Raw genomic sequence first — 27,480 nt, 5'->3', positions numbered from 1 at the left:
ACTCTATCCCTTAACTTGGGTGGAATTACCACTCGGGATCCACACATCAAGGTCCCCCGGCACACTGACAGCTGTTCTCTTCTTGTCGAGAATGCTGGCAACAGTGAGTCGCCATGTGCTGGCCATCCCTTCACCGTCAAATCATATACCCGAGATAGTGTCGGGTCATTTCGGGTTTCCTTTTCGATACAAGCGTTAGTTACCGGTAGGTATTCAACTATAGTCGAATGGAATATTTTGACAGGATCCACTGCTGGTGCTTCCTCCGCAGTAGGCAGTGGCAGGCGTGATAGCCCATCAGCATTTCCATGCTGTTTCGTGCCCTTATATTCAATCTCATAGTGGTACACCCCTAGAAAAAGTGACCATCTTTGTAGTCATTGCGCAGTCATCACCGGAACGCCCTTCTTCGGATTAAAAATGGAGACAAGAGGCTGGTGATCAGTCAGCAAGGTGAATTTCTGCCCGTGCAGATAGTGATTGAACTTTTTCACTCCCCACACTAGGCTGAGGGCCTCCCTGTCAATCTGGGCGTAGTTACGCTCGGCTGAGGTTAGTGATCGTGACGCACAGGCTATTGGCGTCGCTGAGCCGTCCGAGAATTTGTGCGACAGCGCCACTCCAATGCCGTAGGGTGACGCATCACATGCCAACCGAATTGGTAATGCCGGGTTGTAATGGGCCAATACCTCTTTCGATGTGATTAGTGTTTTGCTCTTCTGGAAAGCTCGTCTACATTCGTCACTCCACTTCCATGGCACCCCAGTTTGCAGTAGGGTGTTCAGTGGGTGTAGTATTGTAGACAAATTTGGCAAGAACTTATGGTAGTAGTTTACCAGCCCGAGGAACGACCTCAGTTGTGACACATTTTCCGGTGCTGGAGCCTTGACTACTGCCTCAATCTTCTCTGGGGACTTATGTAACCCCTCTTTATCGATAGCGTGGACACAATACGAGATCTGTTTTCTAAAAAACTCGCATTTGGGGCGGTTAGCTCGGAGCCCATATTCCTGCAATCTAGTGAGCACCTGCTCCAGGTTGGCAAGGTGATCACTGTCATTTTCGCCCGTGACCAGGATGTCGTCCAAATAACACTGGGTCCCTGGGGTCCCTTGCAGGACTTGTTCCATTGCCCTCTGTCAAATAGCCAGAGCTGATGCTACCCCGAATACCAGCCGGTTGTATTGGTAGAGACCTTTATGGGTGTTGATTGTGAGGTATTTTTTTGATGCTTCTTCTACCTCCATTTGCAGATACGCCTGGGCCAGATCAATCTTAGTGAAGCGTTTCCCTCCAGATAGTGAGGCGAAAATGTCTTCAATCCGCGGAAGTGGATATTGTACGGTGTGAAGGATCGGGTTCACTGTTACCTTAAAGTCCCCACAGATGCGAACCTTCCTTGGTTCCCCAGGCGTGCTGCTCAATGACTTTTTCATCACAGGGACGATGGGTGTAGCCCACTCGCTCCAGTCTACCTTGGACAGTACACCTGAACGTTCCAGACTCTCCAGCTCTGCTTCGACGGCTGGGCGGATCTCATAAGGTACCGGTCTGGCCTTAAAAAATTTTGGGCTTGCATTTTCTTCAATTTTAATCGTCGCTGTCATGCCTTTTAGTGTTCCGAGTCCTTGCTGGAACACTTCTTTCGCGTCAGTTAGGATCTTTGACAGTCGCCCAGGTGTGACGTCGTCATCCTTTTTGTCAGCCACAGTCAGTGCCTGTATGGAATGCCAATCCAGTTGTATTTTCTGGATCCATTCACGTCCCAGTAATGGTGGTCCTCCATCTTGCAATACATACAGGTCTAGTTTTGGTGTTTCCTTACCGTTATATATAACGGTCACCCTTATTTTTCCTTTGGGGTAGACTTTTTGCCCCGTGTACGTCTTCAAAATAATTTTTGTGTCTCTCAAGGGTATGTGTGAGAATAGCCGCTCGTAGTCCCGTTGGTTTATGACTGTTAGGGCTGATCCTTTGTCCAATTCCATCTTTACCTGGACTCCTGCTAACTTGAGAGTGACCCAAATGGTTCGGTGATCCTCCGTTGTGATCACATTATGTAGTTTCAGACAACTCAGTTCCCTGCTTTCGGAGTCGTTATCACTCTTTTGTTCGTCTGAACTATTCTCCGTCATCTTATGTACCTTCTTGTACTTTCCTTTGGTAGGTTTCTTATTGCTGGTTTTCTTTCCCGACCTGCAGACTCGTGCTATGTGTCCTACTTTTCCACACTGTCTGCACACTTTGTCTTTGAACCAGCAATCATCCTGGTCGTGTGTTGTTCTGCCGCAGCGATAGCACTTCTCTGTTCCATATGACATTTCGTTTGTGCCATATTCTTGCGGTCTCTGTTGTATCTCTGCAGCGCCCCGTGCTGCTGCTTCATATGATACCGCAATGCTGAAAGCCTTTTCCAGCGTAAGGTCCTTTTCAGATAAAAGCCATTTCTGGGTTCCTTCACTTTGAAGCCCACACACAAACTTGTCCCTTAAAATATCTGCCAGTCCCGCTCCAAACTGGCAGTGTTTCGATAGTTTGCGCAGTTCTGTTAAATAATCAGCATTGCTTTCATCCTTATGCTGGTTCCGTTTGTGAAACTTGAATCTTTCTGCTATCAGCAGCGGTGTGGGGTTTAAATGTTCCTTTAGTATCGTTACTATGTCTTCAAAACTCTTTTCCATTGGCTTCGTTGGGGTTACTAGATTTCGTAATAAACCATACGTCTTTGCAACCATTAAATTTAACAATACCGACGCTTTCTTGTCATCTGACACCTCATTTGCCTTGCAGTGCACCTCTATTCGTTCGACATATGTCGTCCAATCTTCGACTTCATTGTCAAATGCGGTGATACTGCCACTCTTCGGCATTTTGGTTGTGATTTAAAATGGTGTCTCCCAATGGCTTAAAATGGCGTCTCCCGCGCTTTCCTTCCTCCCCTGCTGCTGCCAACGCCGCTCCCAGCGGTTCTCGTGGCAATGGTGGCGCCCTGTAGGTTTCGCACGCTTCTCCTGCGCTGCTGCCAACGCCACTCTCGGCGGTCCTCGTGGCAATGGTGGCGCCTCGCTGGTTTCTGCGCGTCTCTCTCTCCCTCTCTCCGACGCTGCTCGGCCCCTGAACACCGGCTGTACCCTGTGTGCTCTGCCCTCTCTCTCTCTCCCCCGTCGCCGCTGCTCGGCCCTTTGCTGTGCTGCTCGGTCGGGCTCTAGCCCGCCGCTGTCCGGGAAGGGCCTGCGCACTACCTGTTGCCAGCCCGTTTCGCTGGACCACCTCGACTGGAAAGCCAAGCCTGGCTCTCGACAGCCTCCCCCGCACTTCTCAAGTCTCTGCTGGATGACTGGGCGGTTGCCCGTGGTCGACGCCCGAGTCTCTGGCCTTGACCTCCAATCCACTGATCTCCAAGAACGAATCCCCGGGAGGTGATGCAGAGTTGCAGGTAGGTTCGAACCTGCCTCGTCGCCAATGTTGCGTCTGTGTATAATAAGACACAGACTGCGGAGAACGGTACAACAGGTGTTTACTCAACGTAGCTCACACTGCAACTGATCTGTACAGATTACTACTCAGTGCTATATACAGGTGTGGTCACTGCCGGTACTGCAGTATACATGAGCTGTAAAACATAGTTCCCCCCTTAAAGGTATATACATTACACAGGGCAACTTGGACAGCAACTTCCTGATTGCCGCGTTTATCTGCACATGTGCAGTCGCCGGAAGTTGCTGTCTGATTTACTCCTTAATAGCGGTGAGTGCTACTAGCCTCACCGTTATTTTTAACCACAAAATCCTGGCCATTGTAGGAGTAATGAGGAAAGAATAGATTCCACCAAGTTCAGAGGGATGTAGGGAGGATAATTGTGTTTTTACTTTTTCACAATTTTACACCGGTTTATATTCGGATGCTGTTGTACACTTCAATCACACAAACATTTGCTGCAACTGCCCCCACACCCCCAACCCAGACCACAATTTTGCACCCATTAAAATTAATAAATGGAAAATCATAGGCATGGGAATGCAGAAGTGGAAGATGCCGGTCAATGTTGGCATTGAATGTACAAGTGTGGTAGCATTACCTGCTTCAGGGTGATTGTGTTTTATTGGCAGTAGCCATAAGAGACTGAGTGGGAGTGCACAGGCGCCACCCGACTTATCCAAGGGTGAAGATGGGTTTCACTATTTCTACTGTATCTGAAGTTGGTGGAGTGTGTGCATACTCCCAGCTTTCCTCTTATATCTTCCCTACCGTTCCCCTGGAGGGTATGTTGTTGTGAGGGAGGCATTGTTGAACAGCTGTTACTGTTCATTGGAATAAAATGTCATTGTGTCATTGTAGGGTGAAATGCTTTCTCACCCTGCACTCGGTGACTGCTCGGGATTATCACTGTGCTCACAATTCAGCATTTACTGATGCAGCAAAACACTGGTTTGAGTATCTTTCATGGTCAATCATGTAAGTAAAGAGAGCAAATTGTGTCTCCTTACCTAAAGATACCTCAAAGCTGATTGGCTTTTCACCAATTTTCCTGTCGATCATTGTTGCTTCAAAAATCGTACCAAACAGAAGAAAATCTTGTACAGTTTCCTCATCAATCTGAAAAAGGCATGTGTTAGTCATAGCAGGTAATACTGAGAAGATAAACAGTAAATACAGAATCATCATAAAATCTGTATTTCGTCCAGTTTTTCCAAATGACTGAAGTAGCGGAGATAAAATTGAACAGGATTTCTTTTAAAATGGGAATATTTATTGCCATTCTTCCTTTCCTAAACTTTGTTTTTCCCCAATGCCTTTTATTTGGATTGAAATCACACTTAATATATTATTGAACTTAATATCAGATATTAAGTGAAATATTAAGGGGTAGAAGTTGGTTTGTGTTGCACCTGTTTTTTGGGTGTAAAGCGACCACAAAGTATACTAATTTAGCAGTGGGACGGCTCAAGCCTGCGCAGCCATTGGTCCTGCTGCTAAATGCTTAGGACTCATTTTTTTAAACGTCCTGGCAGCCGCCTAATATATGTGTTGGGCTCCTTGAATTTGTTGATGCAGGGCCTGACACCTGTGGAAGGACCCCTCTACAAGATGAGTTACCAATGGCCAGAGCAGGCATTGGGCCGGCCACGTTCAGCATTCTTCAGCAGCCAGCTAAAGGGAAGTTAGATTTCATTTTTAAAAACTCTCTGTGGAGCCAGGAGGACCTGGAGTGCGCCGCCCAACTCCATTCATTTCTAACCCTGTGTAGTAAAACCTTCATTATAATAGTACAAAATTTCTTTATTCACTAACATTTTAATGTACTTATTACCAGCATGGCACCGTGCACTTTCAAACCTCCTTGGTTTGCACACAGCAGCTGCTCACTCCACACAGTACGTCAGCTGGAGCAATGTAGCTGTTCTGCACTGCGGACCTCTGAACTACTGGTAGAAATATTACTGGTCAATACAAAATGTGCTTACAACTAGGACAACCGAGTATGTGGGGAAGGTTAGCTGTGCCTTCTGAGATGGAGTCTCCTACAGTGGTGAAGCTGGCAGCCTGATAGAGCTGAAGAGACTTCCTGCGACAGTGGCAGCATTCCTGAGCAGAACGATATGGAAGGTTAAACATATTGAACTGACGGAATAGCCCATTTTAACTTAGATGCCTAGGTCTGAACTTGGTTTTTTAAGAGCATTCCATATCCTGACAAAACTAAACAACAGCGGCCTTGACATCCTTCCTAAAGTGCGGTGCCCAGAATTGGACACAATATTCCAGCTGAGGCCTAACCAGTGATTTATAAAAGTTCAGCAAAACTTCCTTGCTTTTGTATTCTATGGGCTCAATTTTGTCAATGGGGAGCTTTTGGAGGCGGAACTCCCACTTTTTGGGTTGTAGTCCCACCTCCATCAACTTGTGGCCAACCCAGCGGGCTCAGCAGGCCAATTAAGGGACACCTGGTTACTGGTGACGTCAGCGATTGACATTTCATCTGTCAAGAGCTTTTGACAGATGAAAAATTAGCGTTTGACAGCTCTGTGAAGCTGTCAAACACTGACAATCTGTCTTCTAACTTGAGTCCTTCTACTCAGACTCAGTTAGAGATCTCTCCAGATCAGAAAGCAGAGGCTGCAGCTTTTGACAGTTCAGCGGCCATTCTGCTTTCTGTGCCGGTGAGCTGAGGGACTCCCAAGAACTGAAGGAAGGAAGCCTGCAGGAGAAAGTAAAGGTAAGTAAAACTTATTAAAACACTTTACACTCACCTCACACACTTACCCCTTGCACACATGCACCCATCACTCACCTGCACAATGGACATCTCGACCCCTCCAACCCCTGCAGACCGACGGTCCGCCTCGCTAACTTGGCGTGGTTCGGAGCCGTCGGACAGCCCACACTTCAGGGCTAAAAATAGGGATTAGGCAAAAAACTGCCTGTTAACTACCTGTTAACAGGCAGTTAATTAGCACTAATCTCCTTCCCGCCTCGGGGATGCAGCTCCCAGCACAGGTCGGGTACCCGCCTCCTGGGACATTGGCACGGAGGCGGGTTGGGGGCGGGATGGGTTCCTGCCCCCCGATTCTGCAATTTTCCCACCTCTCCCGCCTCCAAACCCGCCTCCTCGGGGCTTGGAAAATCGAGCCCTATGGCTCTATTTATAAAGCCATGGATTCCATTTGCTATTTTTTTTAAAAACAGCCTTATCAACTTGTCCTGCCACCTTCCTTGTTAAGCATCTAATTGTATCATTCATTTCTAATTTCCTGGAAATGAATAACTATTGGAGAAAGCTAAGGGGGAACAAATTGGATGAAGTTAGTGAAAATTAACATTCATTATTGACACTGTACCTGCGCTGCATACAGATTCAAATCCATGTATTCTTGTAAAAAGAAACATTTAAAATCTCAATGATAAGGTTGACAATGTGTAATATATATTTTAAATTTTCAGACGCTCAATAGACCTTTGTTACCATTAAAAGTATGTGAGCTGCACAAAATGTTTAAACAATTTTGCTTTACTATGAAACTAAGCAAGAGATTAATGTGTGTCTGTAATTCTCATAAGTAAAACCCTAACCCGTGAAGTAATTAAATTAAAGGGAACTAGCATGAAACTATCTGAAATTAACCTTTCTGCTTCTTCTGATTCTAACAAAAGTCTTGGAGATTGCAATCAAACTTGAAATTAATGTATCAGTAATAAACTTTAAGGAAAAAAAGTAACAGAGACCACAACTTCATTCCTTCTCCACTTATCCCCAGATTAACATGAAAGAACTGGTGAGGAGAGATTGGGTCGACTCGGCCTGTATTCACTAGAGTTTGGGGATCTCATTGAAACGTATAAAATTCTGACAGGGCTAGACAGACTGGATGCAGGGAGGATGTTTCCCCTGGCTGGGGGGTCTAGAATGAGGGGTCACAGTCTGAGGATACGGGGTAGGACATTTAGGACTAAGATGAGGAGAAATTTCTTCACTCAGAGGGTGGTGAACCTGTGGAATTCTCTACCACAGAAGGCTGTGGAGGCCAATTCACTGAATAAATTTAAGAAGGAGATAGATAGATTTCTAGACACAAAAGGCATCAAGGGGTATGGGGAGAGAGCGAGAATATGGTATTGAGATAGAGGATCAGCCATGATCGTGTTGAATGGCGGAGCAGGCTCGAAGGGCCGAATGGCCTACTCCTGCTCCTATTTTTCTATGTTTCTATGGTGATTGTAAAACAAACCCAAGAAGAAGACTCTATTGGTTCCACTTCAACTTCAGTAGAGTTTGTCTTATCAGAAGAGCTCGAGGTTTTGGATTCTTCAGCTGTGGGCGACGTCTTTTGGTCTTTCCCAGATTTGGGCTCTTTAGGCACAATCTTCAATTCCTTTGCAACCTTAGAGAATCTTGACTCAGCTGCCCCGGCTGCCAGAATCTCCACTGTAATTTCAATCAGGAGACGGCCCCTGAATGATACTCCTTCTCCAATACCCATATTGAGCTCCTGATTATCATCCATTAGGGTATAATTGCGGGTTGAGCCGTACAAATTGATCCACGCTGGTCCAAAAGTTGGCAAAAATCCTTAAAGAAGCACACAATGAAGTTTTTCTGGATATCAATTTTCATTTTATATCATTTTTTGATTTTGTAATATTAACATTTTATTTAATGTTTTTGTTCATTTGTTTTTGTCTTTATTATTTGTATTCCACCACCGCACACACCCACACTCTCATTCCCCCGGTAGTCTCACTGTCCAAACTATGCTCCTCCTCAGTGTGGAGGGGAGGTGGGAAGGTCCAACATTTGACATCTGCATGCATATCATTTTAACAATGTTCCTTGATTAACCACCAGGAGTCACACTTAAATGGTGAAGGAAGGGACCTAGCCCCACCTCACAGACCAGATTATCTTGCTTCTGCTAGAAAACTCAGCAAAACTATCCCTCTGGAAATATCCCAAATCTCATAGTCATTCGAGGCTACAATTGTAACTTGGGTCTCTTGGTAGGTACTCCCAAGACTAGTGTTGTAACTATCAAGCCATCCTTTTTTCTTGAATTAATGATAAGAATACAAAGAATTTTTAGGCAAAGGCCATTAGGCACAAGCCCATTCCATTTTCAGAACTCAACCCCACCCACCTGTCTCCTAATTATATTCTTCAGTCCCTTCTCTCTCCAAAATGCATTTAATCATCTCTTGGACTCATTTAAACAGTCTGCTTTAATGTTCTGCCCTAAATACTCATTCCACAACTATATTATCCTTTGGGGAAAGTGTTCCATCTGACTTTTCTTAATTCCTAATTGCTTAATTTTAACTTCAATCCCCTGGAATTTTAATCCTTCATCATAATGAACAATTTGCTTAAATCGATTTTATCAATTCTGCATAATCCTGAAAATTTCAATGTCATCATCTCAAAATCACTCTTCCAAAGAAACAAGCCTATTTTCTAAACCATACCTTACTTAAAGATTCCACACCAAGAATAGTCTTTGTTTTTCATCTGCGTGCCCTCTCAAGGGAAATAAAATCATTCCTCTGATTTAGTGCCCTGAAATTGCACACAGTATTCCCAGCGGGGTCGAACCACTATAATAGTGGTCATTTTCTCAAATTGTGCACCAGGCATGGAGCCTCACCCACCACAAGCACAGATCAGAAATTTTGCCATACTTTCCACAATGTTCCATCTATTAAAATTAATGATTGGAAAATTGTTGGGGGTGCCCCCAAATTCCTGGCTGCCAATGCCAGCAGGCGCGATTCTGAGCCAGGAGTGCAATTTAAGAAAATTGCCCCTTATAACTCTTACGGTTTGTATTTTGTCACCCTCCTGATGAGAGCCAATACCTTATTTATATTTTTTGCCACAACTATAACTCGCAGATCTTCTGAAATCTGAAGAATTCATTTGAAAGTCTTAAATATATAAATCGAGAATAGCAATATTATCAACAAAAACACCATCTTGCTGCTGCCGATATATGTAATGGCTTTAACTATCAAGCATTCAATAGTTTTTATTTTGAACTCCAGTGAGCCTAGTCAATCATTAAATGCTTACATAACATTTATTTTATAATGAAAATTTAAAGGAACATTTTCTTTGACAGGAAATTGATTTTTTGCTGAGAAATTTCACAAGTTTTCCTGACAAAGTTGACAGAAGTGGAAAAGGTAGAAGCAATGGAAGGGGTGAAAATGATAGACAGGATGTACGAGAAAGGCTGGGAATGCTTAGAGTGGATAAGTCGCCTGGTCCTGATGGCTTGCATCCCAGGTTGCTAAGGGAATTGGGGGAGGAGATAGTGGAAGGGCTTGCCATAATTTTCCAATCTTCCCTAGATGTGGGGGAGGTGCCTGAGGATTGGAAAGTGGCAAATGTGACACCATTGTTCAAGAAAGGGTGGAAGGACAATCCTGGTAACTACAGGCCGGTCAGTTTAACATCAGTGGTGGGTAAAGTTTTAGAAACAATAATCAAGGAAAAAATTAACGGGCACTTGGAGAGGTTTAAGCTAATTAAGGAGAGCCAACACGGATTTGTAAAAGGCAGATCGTGTTTGACCAATCTAATTGAATTTTTTGATGAAGTAACAGAGAGGATTGATGAAGGGAATGCAACGGATGTTGTCTACATGGATTTTCAGAAGGCGTTTGACAAAGTACCACTTATAAGGCTGGTTAACAAAATTGAGGCTCATGGAATAGGTGGGTCAGTGGCAGCTTGGATAATGAATTGGCTTAAGGACAGAAAACAGCAAGTTGTGGTAAATGGCTGTTTTTCAGACTGGAGGATGGTAGACTGTGGTGTTCCCCAAGGGTCAGTGCCGGGGCCACTGCTTTTTTTGATATATATAAATGACCTGGATATTGGAATACAGAGTAGAATTTCTAAATTTGCCGATGACACCAAACTTGGGGTGTGGCAACCAGTGATGATGATACTAATCGACTGCAACAGGACATAGAAAGGCTAGCAGAATGGGCAGACAAGTGGCTGATGGAATTTAATACAGAGAAGTGTGAGGTGATGCATTTTGGCAGAAGGAACAGGGAGAGGCAATATACACTTAATGGCACAGTTTTAAAGAGTGTGCAGGGACAGAGGGACCTGGGAGTTAATGTGCATAGGTTCCTGAAGGTGGCAGGACATATTGAGAGAGTGACTAACAAAGCATATGGGATGTTGGGCTTCATAAATAGAGGTATTGAGTACAAAAGTAGAGAAGTTATGCTGAACCTTTATAAAGTGCTGGTTAGGCCATAACTGGAGTATTGCATCCAGTTCTGGTCATCACACTTTAGAAAGGATGTGAGGGCCCTTGAGAGGGTGCAGAGTAGATTTACCAGACTGGTTCCGGACATGGGGTATCTTAGCTACAAGGACAGGTTGGAGAAGCTGGATTTGTTTTCATTAGCGCAAAGGAGGTTGAGTGGTGATTTGATAGAGGTGTACAAGATTATGACGGGTTTGTATAAGCTAGACGGGGAAAGGCTGTTCCCACTAGTTGATGGTACAAGGACTAGGGGACACAGATTTAAGGATTTGGGCAAGAGATACAGGGGGGATGTGAGGAAAAACTTGTTTACGCAGCGAGTGGTGATGACCTGGAATTCGCTGCCGATGGAAGTGGTGGAAGCGGAGACACTCAATGTTTTCAAGGGGAGACTGGATAGGCACTTGAGGGAAATAAACTTGCAGGGCTACAGGGATAGAGCGGGGAAATGGGACTGACTGGATTGCGCTACAGAGAGCCGGCACGGACTCGATGGGCCAAGTGGCCTCCTTCTGTACCTCTATGACTCTATAAGTGGTTCTCACCATTATCTCCATCCTGTTCATTTGATATTTTCTTCAAGTCAATGTAATGAGTTCCTATGGCAACGTCATTAACATTCCCTTCGTCCCACACCTGAATTTTGACTCGACGGCAGAGTGGTGGAAACATTTCTTTGAAAATGATCTGTTCATTCCAGACAGGTTCAGCACAGTTTTTCTGCACAGATGTTCGGCCCTGATGACCAGAAGGAAATAGTAAGAATGAGAGTCTCTGTCACGAACAGAGTGGAGAGAGTAAACCATTCCAATCCGACAACTTTCCAACAACTTTCACATCATGGGCTCTCAAAGGAATCTTAACCGGCCAAATTCAACATTTGGGGGTGATTTTGCCAGCCCTGGGGAGGCAGGTATGGAGGCGGGACTGCCGGGAAAATGGCAGAATTTGAGGGTTTGAAAATAATTTGCCTTTCTAGGCATCTTCTGACCTGGTGAGGGCGCTAACCAGATGGTTACCGGGGCTCCAAGGGTTAAGTTGTGAGGAGAGATTACATAAACACGGCTTGAATTCCCTGGAATATAGAAGGTTAAAGGGTGATTGGAATGAGATTTTAGGATTTTGAGTGGAATTGATAGGGTAGAGGGAGAGAAACATTTTCTGCTAGTGGGAGTGTCTAGGACAAGAAGACATAACCTTAAAATTAGAGCCAGGCCATTCAGGAGAGAAGTTAGGAAACACTTCTGCATGCAAAGGGTAGAAGAAGTGTGGAACTCTCTCCCACAAAAAGCAGTGGATGCTAGCTCAATTAATCATTTTAAATCTGAGTTCAATAGATCTTTGCTACCCAAGGGTATAAAAGGATATGGAGCCAAGGTGGGTGGGTGGAGTCAAGATACAGATCAGCCACGATCGCACTGAATGATGGAACAAGCTCGAGGGGCTGAATGGCCTACTCCTGCTCCTACGTCCCGAAGCCATGATGGCTTCCCGTGCAGGCCTTGGATTAAAATTGCAGGTGATTTGCATATTTAAGGAAGGGCTCTACTGCCTTCCAGTGTGCGTTTCCAGCTCGCCTGCTCAAAAGAGCAGAATAAAATTGCAACCCGCGGAATCGGAGGGTTCAAGTCGCTGCGGCCCTTTTTTACTGCCCACCCACCCGGTTTCCGCCTGCCAGGCAGGGGTAAAATCAGCCCTCAAGTTTTGTAATAAGTAACATGTAGCATAATAAAAGGCAAGACCCCTAGTAGGCCAATCCGCAGGAATCCTATTCAGGACTAATTAATAAAGTTATTTAGCATCTGTCTCAAATAAACTGTTTCATGTCATAATCACTTCGGTGAAGTTGCAGACTGGTGCAATAAAAGTGCTAATAAGCAGAAAAATCATTTTAAAGGTAATACCCTTTGACCAGAAAAGGTGATGATGACATATGGGTCCACAAAATCCTTGTTGTCTCCCATGAATGCCTTTGTTACATTTGCCATGATGCTGGAGTTCATCTTCGGAAGTCCCTGAGCTTTGTAAATTTTGACATAAAACCTTGCCCACGGTCTTTCTGTTGGAAACCCCATTGGAATGAGTAGATTCCTATTGCACACCAAAAATTGCATTGCAAGTAAAAATTCAACGGCCCAGAAATTCGGGTCGGGGGCTTCCCGCGGGTGCAAGCCCCCGACCTACACTTACATATCGCGCTGACATTTGAAGACTGGGCCTGCGTGGATTTCCGGTCTGTGGCCCGGTTCAGCTCCCGGCGCGCTGTGCATGCGTGATCCAGCGGCGTACTTAGTGCGATGAGCCGGCTGGGATCACGTGAGCACTGGGCAACCAATGGGAGTTTACAAAAGTCCATTCATGAGTTAGACATAAGACCTGTCAAACTCATGAAAAGTCCGGGCGCCCAAAACACTATTAAACTTTAAATAAAAGTTTTTTAAAATTCCAATAATTAAATTAACTATTAATAACTTTAAAAAACTATTTTAAACAATTATTCAAATTTCTGCCAAAATTTTTTTTTCAAGAAATCGGGTCCGAAAATACACTTACCTTACTGTAAATTCTTTAAAAATAATAAACCTGTGGAAAAAAAATTCTAACTTTAATTATTAGACCACTTACCTTATAAAACTAAGTCCTTACGTCTGCTGGAGGCCTTCACGCACAGACAAACCTGTCAAAAAAACCGAAGTTCAACGCGTACGCGCTGCCTCAAACGTCGCTAGGGAACCGCCTCTTAACCCCTTGGTTCAGAGGAGTGGAAATGCCGGTTTTCCGCGCATGCGCTGTGCATGCTGAAATCCGGCACTTCCAACGGGCCCACGCATGAGTACCCCGTCCGTACTCACGCGTTTGGACCGGAATTACTGGGCCAACATCTTTTACCTTTTTTAAACAGTAACTGAAACAAAAAGCTAATTAAAACAAATTGAAATATTAGGGGAGCTAGGAGACACGGTGACCTTTCACCTCTGGAACGGAGGGTCGACTCCAGGTCAGTCTGATGGAATGAGAGTCTCCTCCGTGTGCTGGCTGGAAGGGTCCTCTGTGAAATGAGTTTGACAGTCTCTCAATCCCGGTCCACTGGTCATGGGCCTACAGCACAAAACTGCCCCAAATGCAGAGCGGAGTGGCAATCTCACTGACAGACCTAACGTTGAATGGTGTCGGAAAAGGAAAGAATGTCACAACTGGTGCAAGCAGAGGGTGCCCTTCTCAGGCAGAGCAGAGGAAATGTCATTCTGCATCGAACTGTGCTGCACCCGACCTGGCAATGCTTGGTGCTGATGCCTGAATTGGAACTTGTTTCATTCACTGGCACTTAAATCATCACTTTGAGCACAATATTTTAAAATTAAAATACAGATTCACCATCTCAAGAAAAAAACATTAATTTAGTTGAAAAACAAATACTTTTCATGATGTAAATTTTCACACGAACAAACAGTAAACACATTTTATTCCTGCATTGAAAAGTCTCATGTTTTACCTATTAAAACGTTACATTATAATCCAAGAGCAAGAGCACGTAGGTTTGAATAGAACATTCTGGAAATGCACAACAGATCTATTAACGTCTGAAAGCAAAGCAGTAAGTTAACATTTCAGGTGTACTCTTCATCGGGACTGTTTTAACAAGGGGACAACGCATAAAACACTAAGCCATCGTTGTCTGTTTACAGACGCTGTCTGCCCTGCTATGTATTGCCAGCATTATGGGTTTTTTTAATTTCAGATTTCCAGCACTGGCAGTTTTTCCTTTCTTTTTAATTGCATAAAGGTTTGAAGCTGAACACAACGTTGTTCTTTCTCTGGGACAGCAGGCGTTGGTAATGGAGGATCGCTGCAGCGGGGCCACTGGGAGAGGAGGAGGTGAAGGCTGGGGCTTTGGGCGAGGATCCCCCTATCGGTACATGGCCAGTAGGGTGGTCTGCACCCCTGGAGTCCGACTGCCTTTCCTCCGCCACATTCCCGGGACACTGCAACCTTCTCCGCTTTCCTAGATTTTCAAAGCTTCACTCTCGCTCTGCTATTTTGCTGCTGCCATTTACAGCTCCTCTGGACCCAGCTTTTATTCCTTTTCTAGTCCCATTACCACCCCCTTTTGCCTTGCCCTTTTTGTCATTTAATCTCTCCTGCCTTCCACCCTATCGCAGACCTTTCCCTTTGTTCTCTCCTCCCCTCCCCCTTTCCTTGGCTCTCTGTCCATGCAGCTTCTTCCAGTTCTGAGGAAAGGTCAGCGACCCGAAACGTTAACTCTGTTTCTCTCTCAACAGATGCTGCCTGACCTGCTGAGCATTTCCCGCATTTTCTCTTGTTATCACAACTTTGTTTTTGTTCGATTTGCTCAAAAGGAATGAGAATGTAGCCATACTTTTCGATTTCTCCCTCAGTAGCTTCACTGGTTTTCTGAGGAGGTTGCATGCTATCTCCTTTCCCAGTAACAGAAATGTCACATTTAAGGTAGCCTTTCACCCCAGTCTTGATATCACTGGGATCAGTAAGAGGTGCCCACTTGTTATTGAACTGATGGCCTGAAGCAAGAGCAAGAAAAAAAGTTAATTCGGTATGCTCATGTTAATTCATTTCTTAAATTATGACTAACCACAGTCAGAATTGCATATTTATTGTATTGCTGCAATTACTGCAGCACTCCAGCAGATCACAGGGGCAATTGGTTGTTGGCCGAGACAATGGATAGCACACAAACAAACAGTTCCAGGTCTATCGGTGACTCTGGAGAAAGCTCTTCCCTTTACCTTTTTGAGCAGAAAAGCAACCTTCAAAGTGCCATTATGTTCTTTTCAACCTTATAATTATGAATTAAAGCTTTTGAAAAAATGTAAACTTCGAAAAGAAGCCAATTTGAAAGCTAAAATTAAACACTGCAAGACAACTTTATGATTCATAAGCAGATTGCTTGATGGTTCCATGGCTTCACAAGTCTGGTACAGTAAATGAGTCCCATCTTACTCAATCTTTATTATCTCAGGCACCCCCACACACCCAGTGTGATGAAATATTCCATTCATCACTCATCAGTATTTCTCTGCCTGTGACTGTGGTTGGTTTCAGTTTCATTTCCATTGTATTGTACTGTGTGTAGGGCTCCGCCTATACCTGGCTCCTATGTAAGCTGGCCCAGCCTGCAGCACATCCAGTACGGCAGACCTCTGGATGGAAGATACATTCTCCTCTGTGTGTTACCTTCTAAGTCAATAAAAGCCTTGTTTTGTTTCGCTAACATCGAGTCTCGGATTTACTGAGGCACATCAATTTTATTGACTTAATTTTCAACACAATGGATCAACTCTTGAAACCCGAACGTTTGGATTTGGACCAGCATGCTTCGGACGCATCGGCACGCTTCGGACACTGGTTTATGTGTATGGAATTCTTCCTGGACAATTCCGCAGCCGTCAAAGACGCTACGGATGCTGCGAGTATGAAACTTGGAATTCTGCGGAATTGGGTAAGCCACCGGGTTTACCCCCTCATCCAAGACGCCGACACGTACCCGGCCGCCTGCGACATCTTAAAGGCGCATTACCAGCAGCCTACGAATGAGGTGTATGCTAGGCATCTGCTCGCTACTCACGCACAGCGACCTGGGGAATCGGTGGAGGAGTTCCTAGGCACCCTGAAAACGCTTGGCAAAGACTGCAAGTGCCAAAATGTAAAAGCCGCAGTGTACACTGACGAGCTTGTTCGCGATGCCTTTATCACAGGCCTCAGCTCCACTTACATCCGGCAGAGACTGCTGGAAAAAACGGGATTGGACCTGAAACAGGCTGTGGACACAGCGCGATCCCTGGATGTGGCCCAGAGAAACTCGGACGCCTACTCTTCAGCCTGCGCCGTCCACGCCGCCACCTTGGAAGGCATCTTCCCCGCCCGGCAGCCCGACACCGTCAGGGCCCTGCTCTCCCCCCAGAAGCCCTACGACAGCCGCGACGCGTCGTGGACCCAACTGCTACTTCTGCGGGCAGCCGAAGCACACCAGAAACCTGTGCCCGGCGAAAGGCACCACCTGCTTTAAGTGCGGTAAGAAGGGGCACTTCGGGAAGGTGTGCAGAGGGAACCCCGCCGGAAAACCCGCCACCGCCGCGTGTGCGCCGTGGGAGCGGCCATCTTGGACGCCATCTTGCCCAACCTCGTGGGGTCCGCCATCTTGTGAGCAGACAGCGTGGACGCCACCTTGTCTCGATCAGGGCCCTACAGTGGCATTGGTCACAGTGGACCAGACCAGGCCGCACCCGCTATCCAAATCAATGGTGGACATCGAGGTAAACGGGTGCGGGGTTAAATGTTTAATTGACAGTGGAAGCACGGAGAGTTTTATCCACCCTGAACTGGTACAACTCTCCCAAAAGGTGGTCCCTACTCGGGGTACCATCTCTATGGCTGATAAAACCCAGACATCGACCATTATGGGTTACTGCACGGTACAATTGTCCGTTAACGGAACGGTATACGATAATTTTAAAGTACTAATCATGAAGAATCTATGTGCGAGCGTGATCTTGGGCCTGGATTTCCAGTGCTACCACCAAAGCATCACGCTCAAGTATGGTGGGTCCCAGCCGCCCCTCACAGTGTGCGGTCTGGCTACCCTGAAGGTAAAGCCGCCTTCGCTATTCGCGAACCTTACCCCTAACTGCCGGCCAATAGCGACCAAAAGCAGGAGGTACAGCTGGGAGGACAGGCGGTTTATCGCGACCGAGGTAGACAGGCTCCTGAAGGAGCGCATTATTGAACGCAGCAACAGCCCGTGGCGCGCCCAAGTGGTGGTGGTAAGGGGTAGCGAGAAGAAACGGATGGTGATCGACTATAGCCAAACGATCAACAGGTACACCCAACTAGACGCCTACCCGCTACCCCGCATATCAGAAATGGTGAACCAAATCGCCCAATACCGGGTGTTCTCCACCATCGACCTCAAATCAGCGTACCACCAGCTCCCTATCAGACCAGAGGACCGCCCGTACACCGCCTTCGAGGCGAACGGACGCCTCTACCAATTCCTCAGAGTCCCCTTTGGGGTGACGAATGGGGTCTCGGTCTTCCAGAAGGAGATGGACCGCATGGTCGATGACCACCACTTGCAGGCAACATTCCCCTACCTCGACAACGTCACCATCTGCGGTCACAACCAGCAGGATCACGACTCGAACCTCGAGAGGTTCCTGAAAACCGCACAAAAACTCAACCTCACCTACAACGAGGACAAGTGCATTTACAACACCACGCGCCTCTGCATACTAGGCAGCGTGGTGGAGAATGGGGAAATCGGACCAGACCCCGACCGATTGCGCCCCCTACGGGAGCTGCCCCTGCCCAACACTCCCAAAGCCCTGAAAAGGTGCCTGGGGTTATTTTCTTATTATTCCCAATGGGTCCCCAACTACTCCGACAAAGCCCGCCCCCTCTTGAAAGCATCCTCTTTTCCGCTCTCTGCTGAGGCCCATGCCGCCTTCAAAAGCATTAAGCAGGATATTGAGCGGGCCACGCTACAGGCAGTGGACGAGAACACTCCCTTTCAAGTGGAAAGTGATGCGTCTGACTTTGCCTTGGCGGCCACCCTCAACCAGGCGGGGCGGCCCGTAGCTTTCTTCTCGAGGACCCTCCAAGGGCCCGAGATCAGACACTCCTCCGTAGAAAAGGAGGCCCAAGCCATCGTGGAGGCAGTGCACCACTGGCGCCACTACCTAGCCGGCAAACGCTTCACCCTACTTACCGACCAGCGGTCGGTAGCGTTTATGTTCAATAATAAACAGAGGGGGAAGATTAAAAATGATAAGATTCTTAGGTGGCGGATCGAGCTCTCCACCTTCGATTATGACATAATTTACCGGCCAGGGGCCCTTAACGAATCCCCCGACACCCTCTCACGAGGGATGTGTGCCAGCGTCACCGGGGATCGGCTACAGACCCTCCACAATGACCTCTGCCACCCAGGGGTCACGCGGCTGGTCCACTTCATAAAGTCCCGCAACTTACCCTACTCGATTGAGGAAGTTCGGTCCCTGACCAGGAACTGTCGCACTTGCGCTGAGTGCAAGCCTCGGTTCTACCGCCCAGATAGAGCCCACTTAATCAAAGCTACACGGCCCTTTGAGCGGCTCAGCTTAGATTTCAAGGGCCCCCTCCTGTCCGTCGACCGCAATGTTTACTTCCTGAACATTGTGGACGAATACTCTCGTTTCCCATTCGCCTTCCCCTGCCCAGACATGACCAGCGCCACGGTCATTAAATGCCTCAACAGCCTGTTCTGCCTGTTCGGTATGCCGAGCTACATCCATACGGATAGGGGGGCGTCCTTCATGAGTGAAGAGCTACGCCAGTACATGCTGTCCAGGGGGATCGCCACGAGCCGTACCACCAGCTACAACCCCCGGGGTAACGGTCAAGTGGAGCGAGAGAACGGGACAGTATGGAAAGCAGTCACTCTAGCTCTAAGGACCAAAGGCCTCCCTATCTCCCGCTGGCAGGAAGTCCTCCCAGATGTGCTCCATTCGATACGGTCGCTATTGTGTACTGCCACTAATGCCACGCCTCACGAGCGAATGTTTGTCTTTCCCCGGAAATCCACCTCAGGCGTATCCATGCTGTCATGGCTCTCCACCCCAGGTCCGGTATTCGTGCGAAGGCATGTGAGGGGCCACAAGACGGACCCTCTCGTGGAGTCAGTGCACCTACTCCACGCCAACCCCCAATACGCGTATGTCCGGCACGCCGACGGAAGGGAGGACACAGTGTCCATAAAAGACGTCGCCCCAGCCGGTAACGACAACAACCACGACAACAGCAGCAACAACGACCACAGCAATTCTTACCCACCCACTACTCTTTCATCACCCCCGGAAGAACATCGACCAACGGTACCCCCACCAACTACCCCTTCAACAACCCTGGCGGCACCCCCGGCAGAGACCCAGGAGGCCACCGGGGACACCCAGCCGACACCCGTGGCACCACAACAGCCACGTCGGTCGCAGAGGACTATCAAACCCCCGAACAGACTAAATCTATAGAAGGGGTGAATGTGATGAAATATTCCATTCATCACTCATCAGTATTTCTCTGCCTGTGACTGTGGTTGGTTTCAGTTTCATTTCCATTGTATTGTACTGTGTGTAGGGCTCCGCCCATACCTGGCTCCTATGTAAGCTGGCCCAGCCTGCAGCACATCCAGTACGGCAGACCTCTGGATCGAAGATACATTCTCCTCTGTGTGTTACCTTCTAAGTCAATAAAAGCCTTGTTTTGTTTCGCTAACATCGAGTCTCGGATTTATTGAGGCACATCACCCAGCACCACACACCCAGCACCACACCCAGCGCCACATCCCCAGCACCACATCCCCAGCGCCACACCCAGTGCCACACAGTCACCTGAGCTCTGGCAAAGGCATTAGAGAAATATGAGATAACTTGGTTATCAGTAAGCTGCAGTAAAGTCTGTTACTTATTTATTATCATTATTTTTACTCTTTATTTCCAACCTATTTCATTCTGAAACTTTAAAACTCCCCAAGGCCATGCACTGTTCCCTAACCAACAACAACACAAATACTTGTGTTTATATAGCGTCTTTAACATAGTAAAACATCCCAAGGCGCTGCACAGGAGTGTTATAAGACAACAAATTTGACACCGATCAACATAAGAATAAATTAGGGCAGGTGACCAAAAGCCTGGTCAAAGAGGCAGGTTTTAAGGAGCGCCTTAAAGGAGGAAAGAGAGGTAGCGAGGCAGAGAGGTTTAGGGAGGGAATTCCAGAGCTCAGGGCCTAGGCAACAGAAGGCCCGGCCACAAAAGGAACCAAAGGAACATAAAATTGTTTGCTCACTAACTGACTCAGTTTTCAATGTATTATCACCGCTGATGTTGTCTCTGCTGATTCTTGCCTCGGTGGGTTGGAACACTTTATAATTAGGCCAGTGACCCTTTTCCCATTTCAAAAAAAAGAGCAGGGAGTTCTCCCGATGCCCCAGCTAACATCCCCCCGTTAAGCACCACCACCAAAAACAAATCAATTAATAACTTGGGCTGAATTTTCCTCCCGGGCGGTTTTGCCGCCGGGGTAAGGTCAGGCAGGACTTCCACACACCACCCTGACCTCTACCCGTTTTCCTGGATCAGGGCTGGTAATCTATACAGGATGAGCATCCAGTGGCATCTCTGCCACCGAGAGGGAGCCTGCTGTTGCCAGGAAGCAAAATTCAACAGTGCTGCGATGGCCACCTTAGACATCCCCGCAACAGAAGAAGAGGAAGTCATGGGTAAAAGGGCAAAAAAGGCCCAAAGATTTATTTTTAAATTTCAGTGAAGAATCTCAGTGAACCAATTGGCCAGGAAGAGGAGGTTAAGAAGTCTCTCCCTCTAAGTGGGGAATGGGGGGATGGGGGGGGGCGGGATTGGTGAGCTTTCCATCTTTGTACTGCCATCCCTCTCATGGTGTTCCCTGGGGTTGGTAGTGGCAGTAGAGAAGAAAATTGGACATGGCCGAACACCCCGCCTAGCGAGGGGAGAGTTTCCTGTGTCCGGCACTGGACCGGCTGAAATATCGGGCGAGTCCGAACATAACACTCAATTTTCCTCCAGGCATGCACTCTGACACGTCCAGTTTTCCGATATTCAATGCGCCCATGCGATCCAGTGTGCCCAGGAGGAGACCCAGGAAAACTTCCCTATAACCTCAAATTAGCAACAATTGAATGTACCTGATTCATTGTAAACTGTTCCTACATCCAGTTTAAATGCTCCAATCAGCGTTCCACGGATCAATTTGGAATGCAAGACCTGCACAATCACATCAGCATTTAGAAAAATAGCAAATGAGTGAAAAGGTTTACTGAAAAACTTGGCATTTATTAATGAAATGTTAAAACGGATAAAAATAGGACATTCCCAAGCTTTGATCAGTTCATCTGCTGTCAGTTCCTTACTCTTGTGATAAAGGTAAACTTTCAGGTTTGGACTTTGGGCCCATTTTCAAAAAACAGATAAATTTTCAGGAATGGAATTCAGTGGGTATCTTCATGGTTTCTTTAATATGTCCCTATTTCATCAAATAACAATTCATTTGTATAGTTATGATGCTGTTATTACTACTTATAAATAATACTTCTGTTACTAAATGCTGAACCACAGGCCCTGGTTTTAAAGGGGGCGCGGGTACGGTGCATATGAGCCACAAGCGGTAGTCGAACCCGGGGAGCCCGGGGACCTGGAGGCCCAGCTGATTGGAATGGCCGGGCCATATTTGAATAAATGTTCCCCAAGTCCCATCGGATCTGACCAGATCCATTACCTGGCCGGCGGGCAAGAAAGGGATTTTGGCGGCAGGAGGCCGCAGCTGGCGGACCTCTGGAGGTGATCTGGGGGTGTTTTCTGGTCGCAATTGGGGGGGGGGGTGCGGGTAAGGTTGGGAGCTCCCGGGGCGAGGGAGGCCCAAAGCGTCCTTGTGAGGCCTGGAGGACCACTCTTGGTCCTCCTGACCCACAAGGAAACCTAAAGTATCCAGGCTCCCGACAGGTTTGCCTTATGGGGAAGCCATCATCAGACCCAATCTGCATATTTAAGGGAGGGGGGGGATTTAAGTAACTGATCTCATTTTAACTGACCCCACCCCCTCCTGCCCGGTTTCTGCCAGGTGGGAGAAGTTAGATTCGAACCCATTTAGACCAAAAAGTTCCCAGTTCAGCCCCTAGTCTTTTTTTAAATTCATTTTTGGGATGTGGGCGTCGCTGGCAAGGCCAGCATTTATTGTCCATCCCTAATTGCCCTTGAGAAGGTGATGGTGAGCTGCCTTCTTGAACCGCTGCAGTCCGTGTGGTGAAGGTACTCCCACAGTGCTGTTAGGGAGGGAGTTCCAGGATTTTGACCCAGCGACAATGAAGGAACGGCCGATATATTTCCAAATCAGGATGGCGTGTGACTTGGAGGGGAACTTGGAGGTGGTGGTGTGCCCATGCGCCTGCTGCCCTTGTCCTTCTAGGTAGATGTCACGGGTTTAGGAGGTGCTGTCGAAGAAGCCTTGGCGAGTTGCTGCAGTGCATCTTGTAGATGGTACACACTGCAGCCACGGTACACCGGTGGTGGAGGGAGTGAATGTTTAAGGTGCTGGATGGGGTACCAATCAAGTGGGCTGCTTTGTCCTGGATGGTGTCGAGCTTCTTGAGTGTTGTTGGAGCTGCACTCATCCAGGTAAGTGGAGAGTATTCCATCACACTCCTGACTTGTGCCTTGTAGATGGTGGAAAGGCTTTGAGTCAGGAGGTGAGACACTCACCGCAGAATACACAGCCTCTGACCTGCTCTTGTAGCCACTGTATTTATGTGGCTGGACCAGTTAAATTTCTGGCCAATGGTGACCCCCCAGGATGTTGATGTTGGGGGATTTGGCGATGGTAATGCCATTGAATGTCAAGGGGTGGTGATTAGACTCTCGCATGTTGGAGATAGTCGTTGCCTGGCACTTGTGTGACGCAAATGTTACCCTGCCACTTATCATCCCAAGCCTGAATGGCATGCAGGTCTTGCTGCATTTGGGCATGGATCTGAGGAGTTGTGAATGGAAGTGAACACTGTGTAATCATCAGCGAACATCCCCACTTCTGACCTTTTGATGGAGGGAAGGTCATTGATGAAGCAGCTGAAGATGGTTGGGCCTAGGACACTGCCCAGAGGAACTCCTGCAGCGATGTCCTGGGGGTGAGATGATTGACCTCCAACAACCACAACCATCTTCCTTTGTGCTAGGTATGACTCCAGCCAGTGGAGAGTCCCCCACCCCCCCACGCCCCCCCACCCCCACCGATTCCCATTGACTTCAATTTTACTGGAGCTCCTTGATGCCACACTCAGTCAAATGCTGGCTTGATGTCAAGGGCAGTCACTCTCACCTTACCTCTGGAATTCAGCTCTTTTGTCCATGTTTGGACCAAGGCTGTAATGGGGCCTGGAGCCAAGTGGTCCCGGCGGGACCCAAACTGAGCATCGGTGAGCAGGTTATTGGTGAGTAAGTGCCACAAATAATTTTTTTTAACTGCAATAAAAAGTGATTGTGTATGGCCTGAGCATTGCTCAGTTGTTCCTATCTAACACTGTATTTATCAAGTATTTGGCCAAAATACCAGGAGTTTCCTCTGCCAATCCCAATCTATACAATGCTTGGGTAAAATCTAAAGCAGCTGAATGATTAAAATCTCTTTAAAGAATGTAAAAACCCGGGGAGAGATTTCCTCTGTGCACTACATAATCATCAAACCTGTTCTTTGGAAAGGGGTTTATAATTTTATTACACTTAGTTCACAAAGGACTTTTTCCCCTGCCCTAGATTCTATGGGGTAGATCTTGACTTTGTACGATATTGTAAAACGGGCGATAGTGAATTGGCAGCCCGCTTCTACATCACTTATTGCCTTCAATGGGTATAACAATCGGGAATGATGTAAAGGGCTGACAAACTCGCAATTATCCATTTTACACTATCCCTGTTTCTTTAAATCACAGCGAGAATATTTCTACTTTTGGGCGGGGAAACCTTTTTCAAACCAACTTCTCTTTTCCTAAATTGTAATAACATTCAGTTAGAGTATACTGGACAGTTAAAACTTTATCTGATCATTTACAAAAGGTCATTTAAAATTGTGTATAATAATGCGAATACTTACTGAAAGGTTAATGATTCTGTCAAACAATGTATCTGCTGGACCAATGTAATCAAACACAAAGTACTGCAAAGATAGAATGAATAAGTAATTAATCGTGTCACAGTAACTATTCTATGCAATTCTATTGTTCAGTCCAACACTGACACAGATATCAGGAGCATCTAAAATGCAGCTGTGTATTAACCTGGACAAATAGGGCGCGAGAGGAAGCAGGTTTGATGGGCCAAATGGCCTTTTCTCCTTTGACTGTTCTTAGGTTATAAACTTGGTCTTGCTGTCTATAGAAATGCAACTAAAAGCTCTTTGCTTTACTACCTATATGGCAAAGCAATTGCTAAGTTGTTTAAACAGGCTGCTTTCTTTGAGAGTTTGAGGTAATTATGCTAGGAACAGAATTCAAGTAAAAAGCTAACTAATAATGCCACACAATTTAGATGTAACCACAGTGATTTTTTAAAATAACTAAACACTGTTTGACATTGCTGTTGTCTAAATAGCCTCTTCAATAAACTAACTGTTTATTATGACTGATTTTTAGGATGTGTGCGAGAGACATGAACACAGATATGAAATGTTCATTCGGCAGTGGAAGTTTCTGCATTATTTCAGAAACAAGGATACAGGGAACATATTTTATTTTATGTTTTAATAATTTATATAAACAATAAACAGCTGAGGAAAATTGGGATGTTAATTTATATTTACTTTTAAACACAACCAATTTATATTTGTGTGTTTTGTGAGTTTTCTAGCTTTTCTCCAAAATGAAATCAAAATCAATATCACATCCGCTGTCACATCTAATCTTCTATTTCAATTATCAGAGAATGCAGCTGAGATTATGTATTTTGCTAGTGTCCTTTTACTATTCCCAATTCTATAAAAATAATTTCTTTTGCAGAATATTTGTTATATTTTCTTCTTCCCGTTTCACACATCATTACAAGCGAAGATCGTGTGGAATGGGGGTGTGGGGGGGTGCAGTGTGAGGGGGATAGCCAACTTCCAGTCCTCTGACAATGTCACTCTATTACCCCGGTGCGCAGGAATTTCCAGGTAGCTGTAGCTGCTCTATGGAATCTTCCATCTATCCCTATGGGAGAAGAGTTGATCTTCACTCAGTAATCCCCCACAGCAACATGGTGAAGATCAGTGAGTCACTGTGTGAAGATTCCCAGGAGCGAGTCTATGATCTTCCATTTTGGGCAGTCTGCCCCAGGGTGTTTGGTTTCCTCACATTGGCACAGGCTACAGGGGCTCCAAAGCACTGCCTATAGGATTTTTGGGCTGAATTTTCAGGCCTCCCTTCCAGTGGAAACAGGATGGTAGTGACATGAAAATGGAGTGCAAGAACTTAACCATCCTTTTGCTGCCGTACCGGTGGCCGTCGCCATCTTGCTGGGGTCCTGAGGAGGGCACCCAGCTGATTGCAATACTTAAATCGGAGTCCTATGACGTCAATGTAAACCCAATGTCATTTTTGGGTTTAACTCGCTGGGGGATGAGCCATGCAAACTCCGCCCGCTATCAGCTGGCAGCTGGGCAGACAAGGACCTGAAAGATGAATTGTTCTTGACATTTGTGGGGCTGAGAGGGGCAGGACTGCTCCTCCAGGCTGCACAAACCCAGCCAGGACCACTGCCGCTATGGCTCTCCCGTCCACCTCCCACCCCGCCAGGAACCGACCGGACAATCTGATGTTGTGCCGGCCCTGATGTTGGCAGACTGCCCCGGTGCTCGGTTTCCTCTATACGGACCGGGCTTTCCGGTGGGACTAGCGGGCATCCAGCCAGTTGCCCATATTCGCTCCTGGGGAAGATTCACCTCTTTTTTTTATTAGGGATATTTTTCTGAATTGCTATTTGAACTTTGAAAGCCATTCTGATCCTTTCAAAACTAATGTCTAAACTCTCTTACTCTCAACAGGCTAAATCACCATTATTTGTTCACAACAGACATGCCTTTATTGACATGATGAGTGATTCAATACTTTTACCTCATTGTAAAAAGGGGCATTCGTCGCCTCTTTCACTGTTGTTTGCTTCTTTTCATCTCCGACTTCAATTATTACTGTCGGGTCAATATTTTCCCCAGCCAACTGCCGCGCCTCAGTGATCGTAATGGCAATCTGTTAGACACAGGAAGCATGAGTTCTCTGGTGAAAAGTTTTCAAGTTGTATGCGTCAAACAATCATTGAAAAACTACTGGAATCAGTTACTATGTTCGCTTACCTGATAGTGTTGAGACTTGCTTTCAGTGGGTTGTATTTTAAACACTGGTTTTGATCTGTGCAAAATATTTTGTTAAAGAAGTGTGATTATTATCCATATTTTTGCATAAGTTTTGTAAAGTAAATAAAATACTCAAATCAATAACTAATTACAGTCTGCTCATATTACAAACAATGACGGACAGGTAAAAACCATCTGGTCCATCGAGCCTGTCCCACTCAATTGCGATACCTTGTTTATCACAACATATACTCTCCACCCCACCCAAAACCATGTGATCTCCTGGGAGAGGCAAAGAAACAGATTTTAAAAACCTAGGCCAATTTGGGGGGGGAAAAAAATCTGGGAAATTCCTCTCCGATCCATCTGGGCGATCGAAACGAGACCAGGAGATCACTCTGGCCCTGAATTGCCTGCAGCACCTACCTTCTGTAAGAGGTGATCTCCGCCCCAGCCAGAAACAAATCCAGCTCTCGCTAGAAGGAATTCAGTGAGTCCGCGCCCACCACACGGGACAGCAGCCTGTTCCAGAGGTCCACTATTCTCTGGGAAAAGAACCACCTCCTGACATCTAACCTAGATCTAGCCTTATACAACATAAATTTGTGACCCCCTAGAAAATAGTTATTGGGAAGGAAATAGTTTTGTGCTCGTCCTGGTTTAAAATCAGCTAGTGTTTTAAGCTCTTCTTTTTTCCACTCCCGACATCATGCAAAACAGAATGTGCGTTGGGAACATGAAACATGTGTAGATGATAAAGGGGTCCTATTTTGAATGGACTGAGGAA

General features: G+C 46.4%; 1 protein-coding gene across 1 annotated transcript in view; it reads right to left on the bottom strand.

Moving 5' to 3' along the window:
• LOC147081741 (fer-1-like protein 6) overlaps positions 1-27,169 on the bottom strand; it is a gene marked incomplete at its 5' end in the record, with an annotated part of 213,804 nt that extends 186,635 nt beyond the window's left edge. The window contains 10 exons of the mRNA XM_085980729.1: positions 4,488-4,596; positions 7,728-8,068; positions 11,324-11,516; positions 12,683-12,869; positions 15,157-15,316; positions 21,508-21,586; positions 24,462-24,524; positions 26,458-26,589; positions 26,694-26,748; positions 27,120-27,169. Of these exons, the coding sequence (XP_085836855.1) occupies positions 4,488-4,596; positions 7,728-8,068; positions 11,324-11,516; positions 12,683-12,869; positions 15,157-15,316; positions 21,508-21,586; positions 24,462-24,524; positions 26,458-26,589; positions 26,694-26,748; positions 27,120-27,169 (1,369 nt within the window). The remainder of the gene's footprint in view (positions 1-4,487; positions 4,597-7,727; positions 8,069-11,323; positions 11,517-12,682; positions 12,870-15,156; positions 15,317-21,507; positions 21,587-24,461; positions 24,525-26,457; positions 26,590-26,693; positions 26,749-27,119) is intronic.
• Between the last annotated feature and the right edge of the window lie 311 nt (positions 27,170-27,480).

Source organism: Somniosus microcephalus, unplaced genomic scaffold (assembly GCF_052327205.1).
Source record: "Somniosus microcephalus isolate GS21.2 unplaced genomic scaffold, FLI_Smic_1.0 scaffold473, whole genome shotgun sequence".
NCBI classification, from domain to species: domain Eukaryota; kingdom Metazoa; phylum Chordata; class Chondrichthyes; order Squaliformes; family Somniosidae; genus Somniosus; species Somniosus microcephalus.
The sequence above is the reverse complement of the archived record's forward strand: the minus strand, read 5'-3'. Positions and strand labels throughout refer to the sequence as shown.